General features: G+C 48.2%; 6 protein-coding genes across 6 annotated transcripts; 2 read left to right on the top strand and 4 right to left on the bottom strand.

The window, feature by feature from the left end:
- Positions 1 to 440: 440 nt before the first annotated feature.
- On the bottom strand, positions 441 to 1,751 carry Pmar_PMAR003308 (protein phosphatase 2c, putative; the record flags this gene model as incomplete). Its single annotated transcript, XM_002784014.1, has 8 exons — positions 441 to 572; positions 620 to 695; positions 838 to 989; positions 1,047 to 1,152; positions 1,205 to 1,329; positions 1,372 to 1,476; positions 1,529 to 1,645; positions 1,692 to 1,751. 8 exons carry the CDS (start codon positions 1,749 to 1,751, stop codon positions 441 to 443), a joined length of 873 nt encoding a protein of 290 aa, XP_002784060.1.
- Positions 1,752 to 1,991: 240 nt separating this feature from the next.
- Positions 1,992 to 2,147, bottom strand: Pmar_PMAR003307 (hypothetical protein; the record flags this gene model as incomplete). The annotated part of the gene is made up of 1 exon (XM_002784013.1): positions 1,992 to 2,147. A coding segment is annotated over one exon (156 nt), but the record flags the coding sequence as incomplete, so codon positions are not given.
- Positions 2,148 to 2,174: 27 nt separating this feature from the next.
- On the bottom strand, positions 2,175 to 4,054 carry Pmar_PMAR003306 (Cell division protein kinase, putative; the record flags this gene model as incomplete). Its single annotated transcript, XM_002784012.1, has 6 exons — positions 2,175 to 2,324; positions 2,372 to 2,496; positions 2,544 to 3,075; positions 3,361 to 3,515; positions 3,559 to 3,714; positions 3,961 to 4,054. The coding sequence occupies 6 exons, from the start codon at positions 4,052 to 4,054 to the stop codon at positions 2,175 to 2,177; spliced, it is 1,212 nt and encodes a 403-aa protein (XP_002784058.1).
- Positions 4,055 to 5,221: 1,167 nt separating this feature from the next.
- On the bottom strand, positions 5,222 to 11,566 carry Pmar_PMAR003305 (conserved hypothetical protein; the record flags this gene model as incomplete). Its single annotated transcript, XM_002784011.1, has 16 exons — positions 5,222 to 5,329; positions 5,572 to 5,674; positions 5,718 to 5,815; positions 5,862 to 6,010; positions 6,205 to 6,337; positions 6,615 to 6,707; positions 6,759 to 6,864; positions 6,916 to 7,006; positions 7,180 to 7,283; positions 7,335 to 7,441; positions 7,489 to 7,586; positions 7,635 to 7,767; positions 7,815 to 8,007; positions 8,308 to 8,473; positions 8,600 to 11,295; positions 11,343 to 11,566. The coding sequence occupies 16 exons, from the start codon at positions 11,564 to 11,566 to the stop codon at positions 5,222 to 5,224; spliced, it is 4,602 nt and encodes a 1,533-aa protein (XP_002784057.1).
- Positions 11,567 to 12,278: 712 nt separating this feature from the next.
- On the top strand, positions 12,279 to 13,946 carry Pmar_PMAR003304 (conserved hypothetical protein; the record flags this gene model as incomplete). The annotated part of the gene is made up of 9 exons (XM_002784010.1): positions 12,279 to 12,373; positions 12,421 to 12,494; positions 12,541 to 12,701; positions 12,753 to 12,826; positions 12,872 to 12,957; positions 13,190 to 13,326; positions 13,367 to 13,466; positions 13,607 to 13,701; positions 13,747 to 13,946. 9 exons carry the CDS (start codon positions 12,279 to 12,281, stop codon positions 13,792 to 13,794), a joined length of 870 nt encoding a protein of 289 aa, XP_002784056.1. The 3' UTR covers positions 13,795 to 13,946.
- Positions 13,947 to 15,938: 1,992 nt separating this feature from the next.
- On the top strand, positions 15,939 to 16,644 carry Pmar_PMAR003303 (histone H2A.F/Z, putative; the record flags this gene model as incomplete). The annotated part of the gene is made up of 4 exons (XM_002784009.1): positions 15,939 to 16,124; positions 16,171 to 16,395; positions 16,441 to 16,528; positions 16,571 to 16,644. 4 exons carry the CDS (start codon positions 15,939 to 15,941, stop codon positions 16,642 to 16,644), a joined length of 573 nt encoding a protein of 190 aa, XP_002784055.1.
- Positions 16,645 to 16,898: the final 254 nt, after the last annotated feature.

Below are 16,898 nucleotides of genomic sequence, written 5' to 3'. Positions count from 1 at the left end.
CTACTTCACCTGGTACTCTTACTATCAACTCACAAGGTAACGGGGGAATTGGGTAGCAGTCTCCAATAGTGTAATGGGCGAGCGAGATCAATTATGCGTCTACGTTATGCGCGCTCGCCCTCTAGTGTGACAACGCAAGCTCCAAGTCATTAACATTAACTATACCTAGCTCTAACCTCACACCTATGAGCATTTGATAACAACAATAGTGATGACCGGTTGGGCTGAGGACACTGGCAAATATGCTGGTAGAATGAGTAGTATTATTATACAAGACTGTAGTCGAGAAATGTCACATATAGAAGAACGTCTGAAGGGGTATTTGATGTCAGTATATTATACCACAAATCACCGCCCAAAGAATGGCGAGAAAATTAAAGGTAATGTTCATAGTGTACACAGAAATGAAGTGAGCGGAAAAGGGTTAATGTAGCCGCTCGTCAGGTGTCGGCTTTCCACTTTAGTAAAACAACCATGCAAGTAAGATTGTCTCTACTCCCCCTCTTCTTCGCCTCCTCGACAACAGCTTTACTCATGTTCTCGACAGTACGAGGAGATACACTCAGTGCAATCTGATTGAGATAGCGTCAAAACATTCAAAGTGATGACAAGTCCTTACCTCAGCAGCAGTTTGGTCATCCAATACGTCCCAAACGCCGTCACTACACATCATGACCAGCCATTGGCGCGCCAATCTGAGATAGTAGTACACTTTATCCCTCCTACTAGGTCGTGCTCAACAACTCATCGATAAATCATTGAAAAAAGCAGCACAGATGAGACGTTAATGATTTCTGTTCTCATGATTATGATGATAATGTTAAATTCACCACTCACTTGTCCCCAGTCTTGACCATAGTCACATCGGGCTCGGCTACAACTCCGTACTGCTTCAATTCCCTTACACCCACCGACCGAGACACACCCAACACTCCATTAACACGATAAGTACCCGAGTCGGGGTCAGCTGAGCGATCACTACATGTTACCTGGAAGGACCAACAACTACTGCCTGGCCAGCAGCTCATCAGACAGCCCAGCCCTACCTTCCCCCCCAAGGCTTCTATTCTCGAGGCTTCATGAGGATCACAAGGTTTATGATCAGTAGTCAACCGAGACGTTACCACAGCCAAACTGCCATACGGTCGGAGCCTGTGCGCACACCTCCAGTGATTCCACCATCACGCCAACGACACCTGCCTACTTTTTCTCCAGCAAGTACTTGAGCTTATCAGGCGTATCATCAGGGCGTACCAATATACGCCCATGAGTTTCCTTTCCTATCACAACCCCGGAATGATTCTCCCCCCACGAGACGTGCCCTCCAACCTAGAACAAGATGTCAACTGAGTATCCCTATCCTCATCTCACCACTGGAGACCAATCCTTTTCATCAACTATCTCGCCCTTCACTGCACGACAGTCCCCCGTGTTAGCCGTCCATAATGAGTACCCATCAGTAAGCAGACAAACAACCTACAACGAGCACATCATCACCAAACCTCCAAAGCAACACTCATCCACTTACCGTACTGCCAACAACCCCAGTGAGGTCCAAAGTATCAGTCACCGCAGTATCGATATCGAGTATTGCCGTGCGTAGAGCTGTAGGGGGATCCATACCGTAACTCAGTCTACTCGCAACCTAGGCAACCATAGGTCAACACACTGTCTAATGCCGAGTTATTCACCTGGTTTTCGAGTTGCCGGGCCAGAATAGCTGCTACTGTTGGCCCGTTGTGACCGTCCATAACGCATCCCAGGAAATACTTTTTGCCGGTTTTTGAATCAAAAATTATCGATTGACTATGGCGATCTTCCATCCGACTGCGCACACCAATGTCCGTATTTGTAGCGCTCACTAAACTCTCCATCGGGACCAGCTCCCCCGGCCATACCGTCTCCAACCTCAGAGAGTCTTCCCGTTTCAACACTATGTCTTTCGGTGGAGGCAACAACTCCACATGGGGGTACTCAGGAGAGGCCGGCACCGGTTCGGAAAAGCATGCGCTCTTAAGAGCCTGTCGAGCCGTAGGACGATCTCTGGGATTCCATGATAACAACGAACGCAAAAGATTCATGCAGCTCCTCGGCATTAGACCCGAATGCAGCGGATCCTGCTCGTATAGTGACGCTTGGAAGGCCACCTTATGAAATCTGTTGTCTTCAAAGAGTTACGGTAATGCCATTATTACCTCAGCCTGATCGCCCTCCATAGGTTGCTCAGTGATGCCCCATAGTCTGAAAGCCTCAACCCGCAATGCACTATCTATCTCTTCCTCCGACTGTACCCCAACAGCTCTCAGACGGTGCTCAAACAGATTCTGAAAACCACCTACAACTCCCCCCCCAATCGGAGGTGTCGTCTTACCCTATGCCTCGGGTCAATAGCATTGTCCGGTTCGAAGACCCCTCTAGCACCAAGAAAGAGCTCGAGCCAGAGTACACCAGCACACCACATATCGAATGAAGGCTGTCTAATGCAGCATTGGTCACCTAATAACAATACCATCGATCACATACCATCCCTTCCCCATCTATACCCGATCCTGGTGGAGGCGCATATCGTGCCGTCTCCTCAGCAGAAGTCGGTCCCTTTGCACCATAGTAGAGGGCGTCAGAGGTCACAGCACTACCAAAGTCAGCCAACTTAACCTCCATCTCGCCCGACTCCGACATTTTCATCAGTAAATTTTCCAATTTAACATCTCTGTGAGTGATGCCTTTCGAGTGTATCTCATCCAATGCTTCCAATAACTGTTTCATAATATTCAACAACTTGCCATTATCCGATCGAAGAGTCCGCCAAAACAGACTCCGAGTGACGATCCCTCCACTCGGTTGGAATAGCCAATGTATGAGGGAGAATCCCTCGTTAGCAAAGACCAGCCAAAACTCCTCCCCACCGCCGCCTTCCTTCCTATCTACTATGAAGTGACCCAAAAATCGAGCTGTATGTTTTGCTGTTGTCTCAGCATCATCATCATGAAGGAGCTCCCCAAAGTACACTTCTCGCAGTCCGGATAGTCTCACACGCTCCCCCTTCTCCACAAACATACGCTTTAATACAACTTCCTGAACACAACTAGCGATGAACTACCCATCATTGCCAGCAAGGGGCGTGCGCTACGGTTCATTTCTTTGCTCGTCGAACTATCATTTTGAACACGTCGTCATCAACAACAACAAACACTACCCTCCACATCCCTACCATGACTACTACCGACCCAGAGGCGGCCGCTACGGGGGATACTCTAGCTTTATCGCACTATCCTTCCAAACGCGTCTTCATCGATAAAGACTATCCTCGACTTTACCGTTTTTCGACCAGTGCCCCTCGCCGTACCATCCTGTTATTACCCGACAGCTTCCATCCATCATCATAGCCCGCCATGCCTCTCCATATGCTCCTCGGCCCGCCAGGGAGTTGAAGATATAAGAAGTTTTACGCTGGGATGCAACATATTCTCGCAAGGCCGGGTCCAGCGTCCCGTCGTCAATCGCCGAGCACGACCCTGTACAGATATAGTGACAAGGCAGATGAATGACGCGCCTCACCAGGGGTTAATTTTGGACCCCCTCCATCACCACCTTTGAGGTCAGTCCGAGCTGGCGTTTCGTCCAACTCTGTGGCATCAGGAGACGGTAAATACCGAATCTGCCCTCCCGGGATTGGCGGAAGGAGTGGTATCGGGTTTTTATCCACCGGCTGGCCTGAACGAACCGACACATCATACAAATTCTCCGCTACCAAAGTCATACCAGAATTCCATAACTTCTGTACTAGAAGGAACCGCTGACCGTTTGGTGCCACGACTAAGTCCCCGGGAGACGCCTGCCGTAATACTATAGACGACGACTTCTCGCTACTGGCCAGGGACGGCCTACAGAGAGTAATCCTCACTAGCCATGTCAGCCCTCATTACCGTGCCGCTTCACATTGAGTGCCAATACTACTACTGCTACTAGCTGTAGAGCCTATCGTGGACTCGGGTGAAGACACAGTGGTACTTCCCAAAACTGCTGGCCAGGTTTCCGTAGGCGTATGTGCCATTAGTTGTTGATGTTGTTGATAGCACGCCTGTTTAGCGTCCGTTGCACTCCGATAGCTCATCAAGATTAATGTGATGATGAGGGATGTTGCCGTTCCAAGTAGTAGAGTAATTGTCGATATATGTCGCGATGGTGTGGTATTAGCAATATCAAACGTAGCAATAGGATGCTCTATTTGGGTACTTTTACCCATAAAATAAAAGCTGAAGGATCCACATCCGCCGCCGTCCATCCATCTCACAAACTCGACGCTCTACAGGCACAGCAATGACCTCAGAAAACATAACTACAGATGAGCACAACATCCATATGTTTGGTAGTACTGAATCATTCGAGTCGGGAGCACCAACAGCATATTGCTACTCCTGTATCGTAGGAAGACGAGTTGAACGCAACCCCTCAGCGTTGTAGCTCACAATACTCAGTCTCAGTAAGTGCTATAATTTGGCGCACAACAGCGGTAGTCCAGAAGAAATAACATTCACCACCACTACACACATGTACGGCCTGTGTAGCTACTACCCGGAAATACGAGGACTTTTGGAAACTACGGACTCGCAGTGAAGGACAATTATTGCCAATCATGGGAAGCATCTGGGGTAGATAAGGTGTCCATATTTCTAACGCTTCCAAACTTATATCAGTCGATCCGGTGGACTCAGAAAATGCCAATATATATGTTATATCGATGCTGGTGTGGTCCACACCGCGTACCGTATCACGCAAGAGTTATAAAGGCTGTCTCAGGAAAACACCATCGCAGTTCATCTCATCATAACCACTGACCCAACGGGAATACAGTACGTTGAGCACTTCCTTCTCACCCACAAGTGCAGCCATACCGCTTGGCGAGAGACACACTAACTCGCTAATTGATAGCCCTTGAGTGATTCATAAGTCACATATCAAACTGACTAACCACATAACTGCCATACGAACACAATATTAACAGTCTGTGGAAACTATCAGCTTATGCAGACTAGATGAAAATTAAAAAAATCCCACCATCACTGGCGCATACCATCCTTCACCATAAAAAGCATATTCTACTACTTCAACTCTTGATATCGTTGCCATGTTTCGATTCCGAAAAATATTTTCCCGTCCCTCTCCCGCTCCGCCCTGACAACGATAGACACTCCCCACACTAGCCCGTCACCACTGACACTTACTTCTTCTCAAGTGACAGTACCAAGAAAGTTGCCTCCTTAATGTCATTGATAAGAGCCGTTCGCGTGTCAACAGCCAACCTTCTCATCTCGAAGCCTTCTGTGATCTACACACAATCACTCTCAACAGGAACTCTCACAAACACTCACAATACTATCATTGCATATAAGTGTCTGAACTATTATACGTATATTGGAGTTTCACCCGTGATATGAAAAACACTAGTGAAAAACATATTTCACGACTACTGCATGGCGCAAATTTCAGGGTTTTCACCGAGTTTTACGCCACTTCACGTAAAACGGGTGAAACTCCATTCATACTTAATATGTTCGGGAAAACCCTTACAGCGCAGGAGTCGGCACTGCTCGGGATGACGATGCACATATCAATCTTGCCGTTCTGAATTAGGGTCTTCACATTTGGCTCCCGGCGTGCATATGGTTTGTATCTAAAACGAGCCCTTCCCTCCAGTGCCTCATCGGACTGCCTACACTAGCGTTAGTGAGCTCTGGCTCGGGTTAAGCTTATCCTTCATAACCTGGTACGTCGATCTAGTCGCGAACAAGTGATACCCGAGAGAAATCAAAATCTAACAGACTTGAAATCGATACCACACCATCACCATCTATTCTTACAGATGCCCAAGGCAAGAACTCCTCCTTTTGCTGCTCCGGTCCAATACTCACCAATATGGTTTTGGTAGGTAGAGTGTAACCAGCAGATAGCCAGGCTTTCAGATAAGCCTCATATGGTGTTCTACCGAAACATGCCACTTCACCAGTGCCTGAGGTGACAAGATATGCAGTGTCAATATACGCACATGGTCAACTACATAATACAAAATTTTGATGAAATTTTGGGAAATTCTCATTGATTTCTATACACTTTCACGCTCCTATAATGAGTGAGAAAACTCCCAAGCTCAGCTGAGGAGAGCGAGCATATATTCCTACTCCAACGTTTTCGGAACACACTTACTTTGCATCTCCACACCGAGACGGGGGTCTGAATTCTTCAACCTTTGAAAGCTGAATACAGGAGCCTTGCACCCCACAAACTCAGTATCGATCGGATGAATATTCCATGGACGCACCGGTATACGTAACATGACCTGAGGAGAAGTCCAAAATGGTATAAACGTTGTCCCATTCAGCAAGTATGCTCAGAGTATTGATAGTTGCGCTGTTCATACTCTTCAAGTGCATAACTAACTTTCTAGACTGAGCCCAGCTATAGTCGATATATAGACTTAGTAATACTATATCTATACGCTAATGCTAAGGTATCAAGTAGAGCATCAAACTTAGCGTCGAGCCTTCTTACCACTCGTCTGTTGTAGTATCCACGACGACGACGACAAGTCAACTACTGCGAGTAAGAACACTTACTTTAGTAGCAATCTCGATGAAGTTCACATTGAACGTTTTGCTGATGAACGGCACAGTACGGGAGGCTCGTAGGTTGCATTCGATGACTTTCACCTGCAGGACCACCAAGGTAAGCTAGTAGCCTACTGCTAGTGCGGTCGTCACCTCATTCTCCTTGCACATAAACTGTATATTAAACGGTCCTGATATGTTCAAAGCCTTACAGAGTTTCTGTGACACTTTCTTAATACGACGATGGGTTTCCACGTACCTGCTCACCACCACTGTCACCAGTCACCACTCAGGTAGATGAGTTGGTTACAGTTTCTGGGCGGGCAGGAGTATAGTAGCATCACCGGAATGGACACCAGCATTCTGTATGTGCTCAGAAATAGCATAGTTAACTATCTCTCCTGAAATATAACACTACATAATAGACCTTCAAACTTCTCCGCAACAATCGAATAAGAAGACTGCCCCAGCACTCGGTCCGATTATCATTATTAGATAGTTTCCTTAGCAATCCTCGAGAATTCCTCTTAACAACGTGACGCCATACCAATATGAAATTGCCCCGAGACCTTACCCGCGCAGCCGACAGCGTCCATCTCAACCTCCTTGGCATTCTCGATATACTTCGATACCACAACAGGGTGATCTTGTGCTACAACAGCCGCAGTTTTGAGGAACCTATTCACGACAACATGTACGTTACCATCCAGGTAAGGACCAAACAACTACTTCTCGAGTTCTTCATCGTCATACACACATCTCATAGCAGCTCCAGATAGCACATAAGACGGTCGGACCAATACCGGGTACTTCACTCTGTTGGCGAAGTGCCGTGCCTAACACTCCACATAATAAAATCAAAACCCAACACAACCACTGCCACCTCCTCAAACGTTGCGAAGGCACTCCATTCTGGTTGATCGATTCCAAGTGCGTCGCATAGCATCGAGAATTTAGACCTGTCCTCTGCCGTATCAATGCCTAGAGAAACCACTCAACACAGAGGTCAGCAGCAGTAGTCTTATTTACTCTCAACACTGGTGCCAAGAATGCTAGCACCGTTTCTTGTGAGGGCTGTGGCAAGATTGTTAGGAGTCTGCCCACCAACAGAGACGACCACACCCTCAGGGTTTTCAAAGTCGTTCACGTCCAACACACGTTCCTGCACATACCACATACAACAGGTATGAAAAACCTCAGACTTCTTACCAGTGATAACTCCTCGAAATAGAGGCGGTCAGACTCATCATAATCAGTAGAGACAGTCTCAGGGTTGCAGTTGACCACAATAGCCACATTGCCGTTCTTCCGCACTTCTCGAACACACGACACCGAACACCAGTCAAACTCCACGCTAGAGCCAATGCGATAACAGCCGCACCCTAGGACCAACACACTACTCCTGTAACCACGACCACCTGATCCTGACAAACACACAATCGACACACTAACCATCAGCAAAGTCCTACGGTCAGATCCCGCTAGAGAGGCCACCGCTGCAGTCCTCTTGCTGTTGTTAGCAGTCTTTCGCACAGGAGGTAACATCATATACTTCATAGCCTCAGCATGGGAGAGCTCTTGTGATAATTCCAGCTTGGTCATTGGTGAGAGCTCGCCCTGTATAAAGGCCTTCCCACGTATATCCCTCTTGGGGTCCACTTGACCAGACTGTAGCCCAACAGGCTGCTCACTAGAGGCCGACCCAACATCGTCCTCTACTCCATTGTAAGTCATATACAGATAATTAGTCTGCGCCGGAAACTCAGCCGCCAGTGTATCGATTTGCTTCACCACAGGTACTATACCAAGCTGCTTCCTCACACACCGGACATGCCATTCCTCAACGCCCTGTCGACATGCAGTCGACTCTACACTAGAGTCCGTCGCAACCTTACAGCTGAGATCAGGACTAAGGATGCTAGGATCAATACGAGCTTGAGGAATCCGTAGATAGCGGAGATTCATAGAAGATGGAATGCCCTCTCTAATAACACTGGCCATATACTTGTCACTAAATCCAAATTGCTTAGCCGCTAGGAACAGGCGAGGGTCCTGTTTCAACATGTTCAGGTCGGTCTTCTGCAACTGTTTTTTCATAAGATGGATATTATGCAGTTTCGACAAGAACCATCTATCAATGCGAGTAAGTCGATGAAGATCCTCCACACCATACTCCATATCAAAGGCTTTAGCGATAGCCCACACTCTGAGTGGTGACGGTTGTGACAGTTCTTGACGTAGTGTGTCACCATCAGTAGATTCCCCAAGGAAAGGGTTCGCCTCGAACTCCAAATCATAGCGCTCCGCCGTAAACCCCTCACAAGACTCGTCCACCATCCTCAGAGCTTTCTGCATAGTCTCCTCAAATTTCCGACCAATAGCCATCACCTCTCCAACACTTTTCATACACGACCCCACCCTAGGATCAACAGTAGCAAACTTTTTCAAATCCCATCTTGGCACTTTCACCACACAGTAATCAAGACTAGGCTCGAAACACGCCGTAGTCGACTTGGTGACCATGTTACGTAGTGTCACAAGATCTGTCCCCAACGCCAACTTAGCCGCCACATACGCCAAAGGGTAACCAGTAGCTTTAGACGCCAAGGCTGAGGACCGCGACAGACGTGCGTTAACCTCGATAATTCGAAACTGATCCGAGTGAGGATCTACCGCATACTGTATATTACATTCCCCAACAATACCAATATGTCGTATCATCTGAATAGCACACTTTCTCAAGCGGTAGTAGTCAGCATTAGATAGTGTCTGTGAAGGGGCCACAACAATAGAATCTCCCGTGTGAATTCCCATAGGATCAAAGTTCTCCATATTGCATACCGTAATACAGTTGTCTTGACTATCTCGAACAACTTCATACTCCACCTCTTTCCATCCTCTTAAACTCTTATCGACAATCACCTGCTTAGAAGCCGCAAAACTGATCGGCAACAAGTCGCGTAGTTCCATTTCATTAGCAGCAAAGCCAGATCCAAGACCACCCAGTGCATACGCCGCTCGTACCAGGACCGGATACCCCAACTTAGCAGCAGCATCAACAGCCTCCTCCACCGTAGTACAAGACTCCGACTCAGCTACCTTGTACCCCACCGTTTCGACTGCCTTCGAGAAGAGCTCTCGATCCTCGGTCATAACAATGCTAGATATAGGCGTGCCCAATACCCTCACATTATGTTTCTTGAGAACCCCCGCATCGTGCAGGGCCACTGCACAGTTGAGCGCAGTTTGCCCACCAAACGTGCAGAAAAGTCCATCCGGTTTTTCAATCTCAATCACACTAGTGACAAACTCTGGCGTAACAGGTAAGAAGTAGACCTTATCAGCTAGGCCCTTACTAGTCTGCACAGTAGCAATGTTAGGGTTGATCAAGACCGACATAATGTTGGACTCCTTCAAGGCTTTAATACACTGCGAGCCCGAATAATCAAACTCTCCAGCTTGGCCGATACTCAGGCCGCCAGAGCCCAAGACCAGGACCTTCTTAACCGGATTAGGCAGACGATACGGTACAGTAGTAACAGGTAATGCAGTAGGATTAACAACCGCATTGATAAAGTACGTGAAAAGAAAGCTGGTGTCCGTAGGCCCCCCACAGGCCTCCGGATGGAACTGTACCGAAAACCACGGATGATAACGATGAATGATTCCCTCATTGGTGCCGTCGTTGGCATTCACGAACAGCGAGGTCCAGTTGTCGGGCAGGGACTCAGCGTCAACTGCAAAGCCGTGATTTTGAGGAGTAATATAACACTTAGCCGTCCTGAGATCGATGACAGGTTGATTCATACCACGGTTACCAAAAACCATCTTATACGTCTTAGCCCCAGCGGCCAGAGCCAATATCTGATTCCCCAGACATATACCAAAAACCGGGATCGGCCTTTCTCGAGGAGTCTCAATAATCTTACGTACATGCTTTATAGTAGCCTCGCACATAGTAGGATCACCAGGCCCATTAGAGAGGAAGAGGCCGTCAAAGTCCATTTCGGTGAAGTCGTAGTCCCATGGAACTACTGTCAGTTGGACTCTCAGAACATCCACGAAATAACGTATTATGTTGTATTTCATACCACAGTCTACTGCTACGATATGAATAGGTCTGTCGGGGTCAGGGCCACCACCAATACGCCTGATTGACTTCACCGGACTGCCAACTTCCACTTCTTCACCCGGGCCTGCCGGGTAGTATACCTTCACCTCAGTACACGACACTTCCCTTTGGAGGACACGGACGTTGGGGTCATCCCATTCTACGTCCTGCCAGGTAGAGGGGCTACCCTCATCATTAGTAACGACAAGCTTGGCCAACATGGCACCACACGATCTGACGTGCTTGGTGACCGCTCTAGTGTCAACACCGAAAATGCCAGGGACCTTCTCTTTTCTGAGCCATTCAGATAAGGTGCGTCTAGCCGTGTAGTGACTACTAGCAAAACTATAGTCACTGATGACCAGGGCTTTCACGTGGACTCTCTTGCCCTCAAAATTACGAGGGAGGCCAAGATGGTCCAACTCATCAGAAGGAACACCATAGTTGCCAACCAATGGGAAAGTGATACAAAGCAGCTGACCAGTATAACTAGGGTCAGTCAGACTCTCAGGGTAACCAACCATACCAGTGTTGAAGACCAGCTCGCCAGCGACAGAGCCATGATAACCAAACGAGTATCTAAAAGACTCCATTAACTTCACTGTATACCACAACTTGCCCATCACCCCTCGAATTCAGTGCCATCCTCCAGTACAAGTCGAGCCGGCTTGCAGTTGAGCTCAGCAAGGTCGTTCTCGCCAGCATCAGTGGGGTACACATAGGAATACCCCTCGGTATTGGGAGTAGCTGAAGAATGCAATGTAGGAAGTGCCGCCGCCTCTGGGTGTCTATGCTTACGTAGAGTAAGGTCACTCATAACGGTAGTGTTCTCCGCAGGGATGGGTGTCATTACACCAAGTGATGGTAGGGCAACCCGAACTGAGACAAACGTCACCTAAGGTCGTCGTGGCCCTCGTCGGCTGGTTATTCAATGAGTTACAAGCATCTTGCAAGTCTTACACTTCCTCAACGGTATTAGACTGCTTTGAAAGTAGTAGCAGTTGTCCGTCTAGGACTCCTCCTAGTGCATATGCATACCACACTCTCTTCAAATTCTAATCATAGGCAGTATTCGCCGATGTTGCTCCTGAGATTTGTTCCTTTTATAAGTCCCTTCGCATTGAACAGCTCGGTTGCCCACTGGAGCCAACAAGCGTCTCGAATTAGAAGTGATGATAACATCATCATATAAGAAGAGTGGAGATGCGGTCACCACGAGTGGTAGTAGTACTCGGGTTGGTGGATTCAGGAGTAGTAGTGCTCGGTAATATGATTCTATTTTGCTGCGCGACCCCGATTCGGCCACCGACCTGGTCAGAGGTCCCAATTGGCTGGGAACAGCCTCACGCCCTTTACGTATCATCTGCATGGTTACTCTCATTGCAAAATAGGGTTATCCATCTATTTCGAACAACATCACCTCGATGATGCCGGCTGCGGTTTCGTTGCGACCTCGGCCACCATCCGTTTTGACAATTTTTGAATCAGTTTTTCTCTGTCGAGTTGGGCGTACTCTCGTATGAAGTCAGCCGTTTTTGGTATTCCTAGTACCGCCGAAAACCATGCCAACTGCTACTGCTGCTGCACAGAACGGTAAGAGAGACGAAGCCGAGCTTGTCGACAAGGCCATTAAAGAAGCCCTCGAGCGAAGTCAGTCGTAGGGCCTCTCATCATCATCACCACTTGGGGAGTTTTCCGTGTTAGTACCGCACCTCCGACATCTTCTACCTCTATCGTATCCCAGATAAGCGATACTGTGGACATGTCCAACGACAGCGGTAGGGGGGCAGCAGTAACTGTGTTGAGAGTATTGCTGCTGTCCAGGTCGTGCTGTGATTGCTGAGCTCCGCAAGAGGATAACAACACATGAATCTAGTAGAATCCAATGGGCCGCCTTACTGCTGTTGGATGACCTCATGCGGCACACTGAAGTGACCTTCCATCTCAATGTGGCTGATAATGAGTTCCTCACTAGTCTGTCAAAGGTAAGAGCGTGGCAGAGTATCCCTTGAGCTCAATGGCAAGATTCATCTTAGGTCCTCCAGCGGCCAGACTGCGACCCTGAGGTGAAATCAACCATCTTGCGGTTGGCTAGTGAATGGGCTGCGAGGTGGGCTGTTTAGTATTGGCCGGCCTGGCTTTACAACTCTTCCAGGTTCGCGCGGGATGCTGATATTTTACCCAATTTCCAATCGTTTTACAGACGCCTACAGGACGAAGGCTATACTATGCCAGGGGCTGGTAGTAACCAACAACAGCTGTTCGTTTCGAGTTAGACCAGTATTGTCCAGTATTTGACGGCTCTCCTCGGCTGAGCTCAGGAGATTTCTCACTCATTATAGGAGTTTGTATGCGAATTCGGACAGAACTGTAGAGAAATCAATAAGAATTTCCCACAATTTTCATAGTGTCACCAACAGATGTAGTTGACCATGAGCATATTTCCCCTCACATTCGCATTGCTTGTTGTTAGTTGAAGCAACTCCAGTGAAGGCAACAGTTGTTGAGAGTGGCACTACTGGCGACTATCAATCGCCGAATCAGAACCTCATGGACCTAACATACGAGCAGGATGCCGAGGGCCAGGATCCAGAGACCTTTATACCAGAAGTAGCTTCTAAGCATAGAAACACTTCCTAGTGTCGGCCAGGTCCAGCAAACGCTAGAGCTGTGGGACGAGTGTTTTGACAAAGCCAAGCGAGAGAGCTCACCTGATGTGTCGACGAATGAAGCTCTCATTTCCCTTGCTGGTGAGGAAGGGGATGGAAATATCGTCTCCAGCAACGGGGGAGGGTATTCTGATAGTGTATGATTGTATACATGTGTATTCCCGGTTAATGCAATATGATCATCTCATGGTGCTGCTGATGACTACGAGATTCGTCAATAGGTAATATGGACCGGTATTCGATTCAGCTGCAGTTGTGGATAGAGCTGCTCGAGCCAGGTGAAATGATGGACACAGCGATCTCCTTGAATTCAGAGGTGATATATAGACCTCCAGATGGGATAGTACAACTCTGGTGACAGGTCCTCAAGGCTCTTGATGACTTCCGGGCTTTCCGCTCTCGAGCATGAACAAGTACCAGCTCGCAGTTTTATATCAGTCCATCCTGAGTAACATTATTGCTATCAATTGCTGTGGACCCTCCGCCCTAGTAGTGAAGCGACTCTGTTGTTTCTAGCGTTGTTCTCCAGATGGGGTAGTAGTGGTCACTCCTTAAACTCGCAGTGCGTGGGGTCTGTTGAGTTGTTGACGGGAGGTTGCTTAGACAAAATGGTATTCTCAGTTTTGTTCGATTTGACTTTCCTCTTCTCGGAGATAGACGGTTCATCGGAGTCCTCAAGCACGTTGATGAAGTGTGTCCCCGAACTCACTTCTACAGTGTCGATTGTCCCCTCTGATAACAACCAGACGAATACAGGCAGCGGTTCGGACCAGAGGGGAAGGGAAGAAGGTGAAAGTGATACTCCGTCAACTAGCTGCTGCTCGAGAAGAGGACGATTCACACTAGAGTTGGTGGATAGAGACGGTCAGCTACACCAGAACGCTGATCAGCTGGCTGTAACCCACGCCAATTGCGATCCGTCGCTGTCACCTGTCCCCACAAAAAGTGTCGTTGTTGACGCGCTCTTACCGAGGAAAGTGGTTAGGAAGGTTGGACGCTTTGTTATTGAGGAATTCCTTGGTTCATCTAACGCCTCTACTGATGCTGGTATCGATCTTCCCGCTACACATCGTGTTGGACGTTTTGAAGTGATGACCGTAAATGGGCCTACCGGGAGTGTTACTCCTACTCTAATGGTGTATCCTGTTCTGGAGAGATGATCAGTGTAATACTGCTGATGTCAGTAGTCTTGTATTGTAGTCGTCTTTGCAATATATATCGGTTAATTGTTATTCAAGCGTCGTATTACTCTTATCAATGGTTGAGTTTAAGTCAGGTGATCGACGGGTCGGTGACTAGCCTAGTTTATCGTAGGGTAGTCATCAACATGGTCTATGAGAATTCCCACTGGCCATGATGACAAGGTCAGCACGGTTGGGATACCTCCTTATGGATGCCTCACGACGAGAGCGCTTGATTATCCCCCTTGCTGGAGAGCAGTGTGTACGCGCATGGTCAACTACATGTGTTGGTGACAATATGAAGACTCCGGGAGAATTTCGGGAATTTCTTATTAGTTTCTGTACACTGCGATCCCAAGTCTTGTGTGGACTTCTATAATTGATGAGGAACTCCTAGGCTGAGTAAAACGAAAATATATTCCTCTAGCACTATTGTCAAGATTTGGCGTATGCTACCTCCTCCACGTGGCCAGCAATGGAAGCATTCATGCGTCTTCAAGAGCTAGATCTTCTTCAACGTAGTTGAGGTCATGTGTATAGGTCTCCTGATTGCAAACCCGATGTCTCGGGGGAACTCCCTGTATTTGTAGAGCTCTGAGATCTACTACTACGATCACTCCTCGAGTAAGAGACGACCACTACGTGTTTGTGGCGCAGTTTCCATCAGGGAAGCGACCAACAACGAAGGCTGCTCGGGCTGCTGGACTGTAGTTCTTCCCTGGTGGTGGCTGACTCTATCGACAATTTGCATCCATACCCAGCTCTCGTGAAAGAGTTGGCTGTTCTCTATTATCTCACAGTCCTCGACTTGGCCGGCGACGGGTTCCAAGATGAGGTTTGACGTTCCTCTGTTAAACCTTCCTGCTCATGTCACCTTGCCGTATGACTCGAGACCCATCGAGGCTAGCGAACTGTAACTCAGTGTCTGTCGTAGTAGGTTGAAAGGGTCATAACTCGTCCCTCAGACGACAGGTTGGACTCATTTATAAAGGCAACCACTACATGACCCCAATTTTCACCAGACCATTTCTTGTTTCGGGCGAGCGCGAAAATCATGCTCACTTCAAATCTTGCACAAGACTCGCAAGCTCAATTTTGTCGTATGAAGAAATCGTAAGAGTGCAAGATTCTTATCTCGCCATTGCGGTTTTATTGTTGAGGGATAACTCTCTCTCTCCACTGGAGTGGAGTGCCGAATCCTTCACTGGTCGCTGATCCGCGCCCCCCCCCCCAGCCGTACCATACAGCCCAGCTTAGTGTAGAGGCGTGCGACCGTTGAGAAAATCTCAAGTCGTCCATGTTGGACGCCGCAGAAGCATGTTCCGATGTGGATTCGATGGCTTCAGTACATTATCCCGCGTAAGCTCTCATTATGTCTGATCTCAAGAAGACTGATATCAACAAGTCCGTGCCAGTGGTGACCCAGCTAGGTAGGCTGCTAGACGTCGCTTCCCTCTCAACTCCGTCATCGTCCTTATTCTGTTTAGCTGGTGGGAAGGGCATCAAAGGGGCCGGTCTACAGGGTGGTAAAGGTGGCAAGGGCGGTAAAGGGGCCAAGGTAGGGTCAGTCTTGCATCTCTCTCTGATTCAACCTACTCCTGAAGGTTCACGGTGGTAAGGGAAAGATTGGTGGTAAGGGCACGTCTATGACCAGATCGGCCAGAGCTGGTCTCCAATTCCCTGTGGGGAGGGTCCGACGTTATCTCAAGGATCGTGCTACTGCCAACTGCAGAGTTGGCTCGACTGCTGCTGTTTACACTGCAGCTATATTGGAGTACCTCACGGCTGAGGTCCTTGAGCTCGCTGGAAACGCTGCTAAAGACCAGAAGGTGAGCCCAGTCCATGTTAGAGTCGAGGGGCGATGACTACCGCAGGTTAAACGTATAACTCCACGACACCTACACCTAGCCATCAGAGGTGATGATGAGCTCGACGTCCTCATCCGTGCTACAATCGCTGGAGGTAACGATGGTGTTGCTCTCACTTGTCCATTGTTCTTGTCAGGTGGAGTCGTGCCATATATTCACCAGAGTCTTACGGCTAAGGCCCCGTATCACAAGAAGAAGCGAGTTATGTAAACTCATAAGAGTTCATGTTGCATGCCAGTATTATAATAAATAGAGCTGATGTCGTAGGCCCCGCTGTGGGCAGTATAATCCCTCCATTTTTCAATTGCTGTGATGAAGATTAGCAGTAGTCGAGATCGTATAGAACTTCTGTTGAGCAGAGGATCACAGAACACACGTGTTTGGTTCTAGTTCGACTGCTAAGGGCTCTCATGGGAGCGGACAGGCTATAACGTCTTCTGATTAGCCCATTGGTTATACGTATT

Source organism: Perkinsus marinus (genome assembly GCF_000006405.1).
Source record: "Perkinsus marinus ATCC 50983 genomic scaffold scf_1104296935302, whole genome shotgun sequence".
Taxonomy (NCBI): Eukaryota; Perkinsozoa; order Perkinsida; family Perkinsidae; genus Perkinsus; species Perkinsus marinus.
This window is presented reverse-complemented; position numbering and strand designations above follow the sequence as displayed.